General features: G+C 44.4%; 1 protein-coding gene across 1 annotated transcript in view; it reads right to left on the minus strand.

Moving 5' to 3' along the window:
• MMP24 (matrix metallopeptidase 24) overlaps nt 1-4,427 on the minus strand; it is a 481,913-nt gene extending 477,486 nt beyond the window's left edge. The window contains exon 1 of the mRNA XM_078652199.1: nt 4,274-4,427. Within this exon, the coding sequence (XP_078508325.1) occupies nt 4,274-4,396 (123 nt within the window). The 5' untranslated portion in view covers nt 4,397-4,427. The remainder of the gene's footprint in view (nt 1-4,273) is intronic.
• Between the last annotated feature and the right edge of the window lie 5,584 nt (nt 4,428-10,011).

The following is a 10,011-nucleotide window of genomic DNA, read 5'->3' on the forward strand; positions in this document are numbered from 1 at the left end:
CAATGTCAGGGTACAAGCCAAACAGAACCAGGGGAACCTGGTGTAGAACAATGTGGACTGTATTGCAGGTCCCGATTTCCTCTAACACACCGAAAAAAACCAATTGATGAACAATTCTTTAGGTGGCTTTTAGTCAAATGTCCCTATGATGACCCTAACTAAGTAAACCATTGAGGTTGAAATGTCTACTACATTTCTCACTCACGCTGCGACATAACAAAACACACTGCACTGCTATACTAATGATATTTTTTTAATATTAATACATTATAATTGTCAATTATTTGTGCGGCTCTCTGGTTTTCAATTGTTGAATTTGGTGGGCTTATCAGAGTCAATAAATAATGACAATTACTTGATGTTTTGAATAATTGTGTGTTTCCCCTCACTCCCAAGTGAAGCATTGTTGTTTGATACACGCCTATCTACTTGTGGCAGCCTCAGTGCCACATGGCCTTCCACTGAACTCACTCCTGGACTCTCCTTCTGTTATTTATAAGTATGCTTGCCCAGTGAAAAGAGCACTTCATGCATCATTGCCCCACCTCACCAGCCTACCTAGGCAAGGTCTACAGGGCCTGGCCATCAATAATGTGGTGCTGAGAGAGGGGGAGAAAACAATCAACGTACCATGGATGTATTAAGATCCTCTTCAAGAAAAAAGTGCAAACCACAGAGAAAGAATAGAAACAAATACAAATAATACAATATTGTAGTACTGTAGTACAGCACCATGCTACAATTATACACCAAAATGGACCAACCTGGCATGCTACTGCCAAAACAAAAGTACAAGTCTACACACCTACTGTGCACTGTGATGACCTCAAGACCAATATTGCCCCCGGGGCCACATACTCTTGAAGCGTCCCTAACACGTGAGCACACCATTAACAAGTGCATGATTCATCAGGTGAAGACCGATACACTGTCACACTACAAGCATCACACCCAAAGTTTAACCCCGAAGAAGTGCGACAGTGAAAAAACCATTAGGATAAAAAACTATTGATCACTGCAATTCATTGAGATGATAAGATGCTAGATTTAGGCTTACATTTTAATAAGATTATAATTTAAAAACATGAAAATCCTCTGAAAGTGGTATAAGTGGAGTATAATTTTAAAAAAGCACACAAAGAACCCTAAGGAATATATTTAAACGAGTCCTGAATATGAATGTGCCAGCCTGCAACGCGAGGGCAACTGGGTGACTATGTTCAAGAATCCATAAAGCTATTGTTATTACAGAGTCATGGGGCTATAGTGAGTGTCATGCGCCAGGGCATTACATCCGTGCACCCATGACAACATCTAAAAACATAAGTGGAGATTGTAAATAATCTAATCTAAAACCAGAACCTATTTAAAATGAGTGTGCAAGAATGAGGGTGCTGCTGGCAGCCTCGCATGTTTATTTACCAAATGTTGCCATCTTAAACCCAAAACACCAAAAAAGATAAAGTTGTCCCTACATTGGAGGCATGCCAACCAATCCATCAAATGTGAAATACATCTCACCCACCACTGATCACACCCAGGTATATTTCAAGCTGCATCTCTCAACAGGGTGTGATTTGATGGAACTGGACTCAGTCTCATGGCACACTGCAACACTCTATGCCTACATTGGCCTGAAAGGGTGTGAATACCTCAGAAGTAGCTCTAAATATTTCTTAATAATATAAGAGAACCAAATTGTCATTTGCACCAGCAACAGTGCATTCTTCTTCACAATCACAGAATTTAAACAGAACACGTGACTCTTTCTAGGAGGGTTCTTTCATCCTAAAGTAACCAGATTGACCCTGGACGAATAAAAATGAGAGCCCATGCTCTGGTACACTGTATTCTTTAAATACAACTTCTCTTCCAACATCACACCAGTACCAAAAACAGAAGCAGAGATGACAACACCAATGGGCATTCAAAGCAATGAAGAACCCCTCATTGAGCATGCAGTGTGTGCAGTCCTCCATCCACAGAACTGAAATGTTCTCATCATGGATGCCAGTAAAGTTGGCAAACACAAGGAGATGATGGACAGAGCGCTGAAACTTTTCAGACACTCACCCCTAGTCACAGATCTGGGTTAAATCCATCATCATTCTTTGGCTCACTTCGCATCGCCACCCGAGTTCAGACAAAGCTATAAGGAAATCAGTCTTGGCGATGGCACAACCCTCATACAAATTGGCAATTTAAGGACAGTGATGATGGAATTGTATAACAAAAGACCGCTCATCCCCAATCTACCATTCCTGAACAGCTCTAATCCCAAAGGGAATAGGAAGCACTTGCTATCCTCTTGGGATTCAACTACTTCTACTTGTACCTGACGGCATAGTCTGTCTGGGTCGCGACCTTCTGATGTACATAATCAACATGGCGGTGTCCACCGCAGTAGCAACGATAGAACACTGAATATTGTAGTTTCAACACAATGAATGCTGGGCATATTGAACCCAGTCAACTGCTGCTCATGACACATGAGAGCGGAGACATTGCAATAGGTAACTAAAGCTCTGGAACTATCGAGCCCAGTCAACCACTGCTGTTGACACCGAAAGCCTGGAAGAGGTCCACAACGCCCTCAGCCTCTGCTCCATATCAACTGATCTATGCACAAAAGCTCCTGAACGCATTGACGAACCAACAGATCCCAAGACGACTGTTTACGGCTAGCTCTGATGTTCTGCAGGACTAACGGCTAAGAAAGGCTGAACACTTGCAGGTCACAAACACAGGCTATAGGGTCATAGGGGCCGTTTTCCAGTTGACACATATGACTGTGTTGAAAGTCATGACGATTGTTTTACCCTAGCTGGTGCAACAAAGTCTGGCGGGTGGGTCTAGCACAAAGAAAGGACCAGCGAGCCATCAAGACGAATGCAACACTGATTGAATAAATATGAATATCAGGCATGGACGAGCTTGATGAAAAGAAAAGTCACCCAGCCCTTCAGTTGCAATATTTCTGCCCCTCTGGTTGTACTACTTTGTTCTTCCTTTTGTCTGAATGGATGCTCTGAAGCTCACATGGCATGCAGGATAGACCCTGTCTCCTGTTTCTATTGCTCTTTGCTCAGAGATGTCAAGTTGTAGAAGGTGGGGTCTTGTGGCACTTCCAGTACTGTCTTTTCTTTGTATTCTGGTACGTATGATCCTGCTGAGTATGCACTTATGCAAGGTTTGGCTTGCAGAGCTTTATTCTATGACACACCCATGTACTTGACATGCTCTTCTGCTTACTGTGACAATGTTTTCATTGCCTTGTGCAGTGCTATTGTTCTCTGTGCTGATGCTGTTCTGTGTGTCCTTGTTCCCTAGTTTGAACAATTCAAGTAATATGTTCGCACTGCACGGTGTTGCTTTGTTACCACTTCTTCACTCGATTTTTCCTTTGCTGCCAAGTTTGTATATGCCCTCTATGCCTGCTTTCCTGTCTGTGGAAGCCCCACTCGTTCGCCATGGCTGTCCCTGTGCTTGTTTTCTCCCCTTTTGGCTGTACTTCCTCTGCCCTCCACAGAGCTTATTTCAGTGCCTTTCTTTGTGTTTGTTTTGACTCAGTATACCCAGAAGCTTGAATTACATTGGTCACTCCTATGGTTGTAATAACATGTATATCTGTGTCATCTCCGCCCTTATGCTTACCTTGCTCTATGTAACCTGTGCTTGCATTGCCACGTGAACCCCTGTGGTATACTGCCCCTACACCCCCCTCCTGTTCTTGATATGCCACATACACCTGTGCTTACGTTTACAGTGCCTTGGGTATTCCTGTCCTTACAGTATCCTGCGTAATGGTCTTGCACTCGCCGTGTCCTGTATGTGTGTGTCACTGTGCGTGCAATTTAAGGTACCCCCGTGCTTGGATTGCCCTGTGGTCGGTCAGATATTCGAGGGCCAGTGTCCCAGAACACTCGAAATGGCTGTCACTGGGTGCTCGGAGGGGCCCAGGCTGCCCTGTAAAAACCCTGCGTAGGGTTGTGCTCACATTGCCTCACGCAGTCTTGTTCGTATTAGCGGCCAGAGCATCACTGTTTACATTCTCGTGCACCCTGTGCCTCCGAGGCCCTGTGCATCCTTGCAGTCTCATTGTCCTGTTGTGAACGCGTGTTTGCATTTCTTCGTGTACTCCTTTATATCGCCTGTATAGCCTTATCCCATAAATCCCGATGGACCATTCCTGGTGCACCTGTTTTGCCCCAGTGTGCACTTGCTCCTTCGCACCCACCCCCGGACTCCCCCGCTAGAGCCCGCGGTGACCTACCTCCACGATGAAGGTCCTTTCCTCCCCGCACACCGACATGACCCAGAGGCAGACCTGCAGGCAGCAGAGCCCGGCACCCCCGGCCTGCCGCCTCCGGCCCCGCTCCTGCCCAGCCCCGGCCATCTCTCCCCGCTCTCAGCATGGATGGCGAGGGCCTCACATCCCGGGCAGGTGAGGCCCCGCGCCTCCCGGTGCCTCCAGCAGCCGTGTCCACCAGTGCAGCTGCCAGCAGAAGCGCCTTCCACCGCCCCGTCGCAACAGCAGCAGCAGCTTCTCCCAGCCGTGCCCCCAGCTCCCGTCCGGCAGCCCCTTCCTTCCACCCTGGGATCCGTCAGCTCCCGAGCAGCAATCCAAGGAACCGTCTCTGTGCAGCAAGAGATAGCACTGGGGCGTGCGCGCTCCCCTTCGCCCTCTCTGTTTCTCGCTCTATATATTTCTCTCTCTATTCCCCCTCGCTGCCCTCCCTCCCTCTATCTCTCGTTCATCCACCCTCGTTCTATTTCTCGCTCCTTAATTCTGTTCATTTAATTTTCTATATCCTAATCTCTTTCTTCACTCGGCTTCTTCTTTTATTTTTTTCAATTTATATTTGACAAAAAAAATATTTTTCTATTTCATCAGCTCTGTCTATTTCTAACTCTCTCCCTTTCCATATTCATCTAAACCAAAGAACAGACGCTCCGTCTTTCTCATTCTATTATTCATCTCCAATCATCGTCTTTCCTTTTTAATTCTTCAGCCTGCCTCTTTTCCTTGCCCATTTTCTTGACCCCTCTGTTTTTGTACTACCTCTCAGTATTCATCTCTTTGTATTTCTTTCTTTTCTTCATTTTTCTTGTTCTATATATCCCCCCTTGTTATTCCACATTTCAGATTGGTGCAGAGCAGCACTTATAAGTAAGGCATCCTAAAACTGTAAAGTAGCAAATACCGTCAGGTTCCCAAGCACCTTGCTACCAATTATACCAAGTTGCACTTTGATGCTAGTTCATGTGTTGTTACTCCAACATGGCTGGCTCGGACTTTCATTCTTCTGGCGCCGTATTTTAGCAGTGAACGCTACGCAAGAACAATGTATTACTGTTCAATGAAAGTGGTTAATCAGGGTATTCACACTAATATCATCACACTTGCTTATTAATATCCGAAAAGTGTGGCACATGTCAGGTGGGATATTTTGGTAGTCGAGTAGTATGTTTTGGGGTCTGGCTCGATAGCAGAGCTGTCGGCAGAACATATTGGTGGCATAATTAATATTAATTATGGTAACAATGAGTTTTGCAGACCGGTGTGCCTGGGTCTTGCACACAGGTATGCCTATTGGTACAGATTATTTAATATATGCAGAGAGTACTTTGACCTCACCCAGATTAGTATTTCTCTCTCACCTTAGGCTATTGATTGTCTGGTGTGTTATTCCTCTTCTTATGACGTGATTACATTGCAATCCATCTATGTGGTACTATTTTACATTTTAAAGACAGATTCACTCATCACACACATTCTCTATCCCGTGATCCATTGTATACAGAGCACAATAATTTCTTGGTTTATTTTTTTCAATGCAGTACTTAAAAAAATATGTTTGAAACAGGAGTCAAAATGTAAGCTAGAACGTATGGTTTTGCCAATACTTGTTTGTGTAAGTCAATGATCTGCTTTGGTGTGAAGGTATTTTCAAGTTGAACTCAGAAAGAAAGCATTACATTTTTTTAAATTGAAAGTGACCAGCTTGAACCTCACCCCACCAGGTGGGCTTAAAGACCACTCAATCAAGGACATTTTCTACTTTTCAATGGCATCATAGTGACTTAACCTGTACCTCAGTCTGTAACATATCCAACTCCAAATGAGTAGCACTGTCCTACAACCAGGAATTTACTCCTAATAAGTGATACTCCCCTCCAGCTAGAAACCCACTCCAGCGCACTCCTAATGAGTGAGGCTGTCTTCCAACGAGAAACTCAGTATTGAGTGAAACTCTCCTTCTGCAGAAACTCACTGCAATGCAATCACAACCAGTGAGATTGTCCTCCAAGTAACTCATTGATACCCTGCTAAAGATAGAAACTGATTCCAGCACACTCCCAATGAGCGAAACTAAACTCAAAAGAGAAACTTAATCCGATTGAGTGACACATTCCCACCGACAAGAAGCTCCCTCCAGTCCATTCCTTAAGAGCAACAAAAAACTCACTCTTTTAAAGGACACTGCCCACCAGGAAAATGACAGTTCAATGCAACAACAAGTTAGTTCCAAACCACTTCTACTGAGTTTCAGTCTTCCTCCCAGAAACACACTCCTAATGAGAGATTATCCTGAAATGCAATCCGAATAAGTGAGACTGAACTCCAGTGACAGATATTATCCTAATGAGAGCGGCTGTTAGTAAAGGAGAAAGCCCCTCCTGGTGAGGGAAAATGCACTCCAGTGAGTAACTCACCCCTATAGAGGCCATAGAAGAGCATTATAAAAGCCCAACTTTTCACACACAAGTTCTCCCTCGTGTTGTACGTGTAGAACCCGAAATTCTCATGCTAATTACATGTATTATGTGAGAAAAACATATGGGATTCAGACCATCTCAACCAACGAATAAACATGTCCTGCAAAAACAGCTTGTCCCTAATGAGTTAGACAGCCATCTAAGAAGAGACTCGCCCTAATGAGTGACACTGACTGCCCTCCAACCAAACGCTCTGCTAATATCTAAAAATATACGCTGCGGGGAGAGAGACGAAGAGAGAGAGAAAGAGAGAGAAAAAAATCTCAATGAGTTAGCCTTTGCCACAAAGAGACGCCTGAACATGAGACACACCTCTATCGAGTGAGATTCTATTTCTAATAAAAGACGCAATACTACTGACTCACTCCCTAATGACAACATCGTCCAAAGACAATCTCTCATCTTATGAGCAAGGCTGTGATCCTACGAGACAGTCGAGCCCCAGTTGTGAGACAGGCCTACAAGAAAAGCGGAAGTAGTCCGCCTTCCAATGAGAGGGACGTCCCTCACGAAGAGACATTGTTCCAGCGAGGAGACAGATAAAACGAGGCGATGGAGTCTCGAGACGTCTGCATTCCCCTTAAAGCGCTGGCCATAGGCGAGAGCTGCCTCTCAGTGAAATTGTGCACATTGATTTTCCATAGACAGCAGCACAGCACTTCTACAAGCACGCAGAAAAAACCCTAGTAACAGGCAGACACAATACCGCGTGTCAGCAGAGCCTGGCCAATAGCAGAGCCCGGAGAAGGCTGCACGCGGCTGGCTGTTCTGCTCGTGCTAAGGCACAGCACAGTCTGTGGCGCTGCGTGTTGTCCCACTTTAAAGCAGAAATAGACCGAGGCATAGATTTTCTTGCTTATGTTTGGTATGCAAAATTGCGTTAAGCATACACAGGCAATTTCAGCATTTGCATGGAAATATATTTTGATAGCATCAGTTGGAAAATATAACGTGCGGTATAACTGCTAAATGTAACGTTTCTGCTTGTGCGAGACCATTAAAAAAATGCTGGATGACTTTTTTTTTTAGAAGGGCGGGGACGCAACAAAGGCGAAACCATCTAAGTGACACGAAATTGATATCAGCTGGGTTCTTCTTTGCTTCTATAGTACATATGTAGTGTGATACTTGCCTATCAACAGAGACATGCAAAAGTCATAAATTCAAAACATATTAAAATATATTAATGATCAAGTCATACATTTTTATACATAGATAATCAAAAAACTCAATAAATAACATCCCAACAATCCTTTCATTCACACATTCATACTAACAGACTCATAAACACACATTCTCATCTGTCCTAAAACTCAGGGATACATTCATACTAGCAGCGATAAAGGCAATGTTTATTACAGTGGACCATAATTGTCATGAACAGTTGTTACACAAATCAAGCTGTTTTTGTATACAAAGATCTTTGTTTTGTCATAAAAGGTATCATCCAATTGATGTTCAAAATTTGAAAATAGAAATAAACAGATGAGATAATACATTTTATATGGTCCACAAGAGATTTTATATGTAGTGCCAATGCGCGTTTCGGTGAACGACCTACTGAAGGTCTCACCTTCCTCAGGGCGGGGATATCCGTAAGAAAGTTCGTGGGATGTACCTAATGCAAACAAAAAATGTATGAAGAAGACAAGCTATGCATAATCTGCAAACAATATAATAATATATATATATGGTATATAGTTACTAAAGAGATTAATAGAATGCATGCTCATTTGATCAGTAAAAAAGGGCTCAGCTTCAGGGAAAAATATTTTTTCTAGGTTTAGAAATGATTTGTAGGACCAGTGCGCACAAAATACATATAAGAAATGTATAGGGGATAGTAAATCAAACCACCCAGTGAGTGAGCATAGGTGTTCGATAAAGGAATAAATGAATATAGATCTGATAGAGGTATCAAAATTCAGTGATGAGACCTAATATCGACCCAGATAGAGAGGTTTAATTGGATACAATCCCAGTGCATAACAAAAAAAAAACATATAGACAGTATAACTACCTGAACTCGAGTACAGAGGAGCTGATGGGGGCCAATAACAGGACTTAATGTACAAGAAAATACCTGTGAAAGGCAAGGGAACACAAATATAATAAGGACAATATAGAACATGAGTGCATTAGACACAGATGACGAGTTAACAAAGATAGCGGAGGTTCTTACCGATATAAGTTTTTAGAACTTGTTTAGGAGCGGATACAGAAAACAGTCAAGCGAGGTATTCAGGCGGAAGAATCCGAGATAAAAAGGATGCAGGACGGCAAATATCTCAACCCTCTCAGGTGGAACAAAGTATAATTAGTTCTGTGGGCAGAAAAGGGGTACAGGATATTCAAAACCCATATACGTTCTCTCAACTGCACCTTTCCATCGCCACTATGCCACGACAGAGAAGAAAATAAGGTGCGTGCCCCTAAAATGCGATAGTTTGCGCTTACACGATTAATTCTGTGCATTAAAGAAAGATATTATAAGCCCATATGCGTTATCTCAAAGGAATTTTCCAAAAGATAAAGATTGGTCCTTCTCGCCAAAGGGACAATCAATCAATCAATCAATCAAAGCATTTATATAGCGCACTACTCACCCGGAGGGTCTCAAGGCGCTAGGGGAGGGGGGTCCGCTACTGCTCGAACAGCCAGGTCTTGAGCTGCTTCCTGAAGGCAAGGTGGTCCTGGGTCAGGCGGAGGTGGGTCGGGAGGGAGTTCCAAGTCTTGGCGGCCAGGTAGGAGAAGGACCTTCCTCCTGTGGTGGCTCTTCGGATGCGGGGCACGGAGGCGAGGGCGTGGCCGGTCGATCGAAGCTGGCGTGTGGGGGCGTAGAAGTTGAGGCGGCTGTTGAGGTATCCTGGGCCTTGGTTGTGTAGGGCTTTGTGTGCGTGGGTGAGGAGACGGAAGGTGATTCTCTTGTTGACAGGGAGCCAGTGCAGATCTCTCAGGTGTCCGAAGATGTGGTTGCGTCGGGGGATGTCCAGGATGAGTCGTGCAGAGGCGTTCTGAATCCGCTGGAGTCTCTTCTGGAGTTTGGAGGTGGTTCCGGCGTAGAGGGAGTTGCCGTAGTCCAGACGGCTGGTGACGAGGGCCTGGGTGACCGTCTTCCTGGTCTCGGTGGGGATCCACCGGAAGATCTTACGTAGCATGCGCAGGATGTTGAAGCACGACGAGGAGACGGCGTTGACTTGTCTGGTCATGGAGAGGGAGGAGTCCAGGATG

The sequence above is a fragment of the Lissotriton helveticus genome, chromosome 7, assembly GCF_964261635.1.
Source record: "Lissotriton helveticus chromosome 7, aLisHel1.1, whole genome shotgun sequence".
NCBI lineage: Eukaryota > Metazoa > Chordata > Amphibia > Caudata > Salamandridae > Lissotriton > Lissotriton helveticus.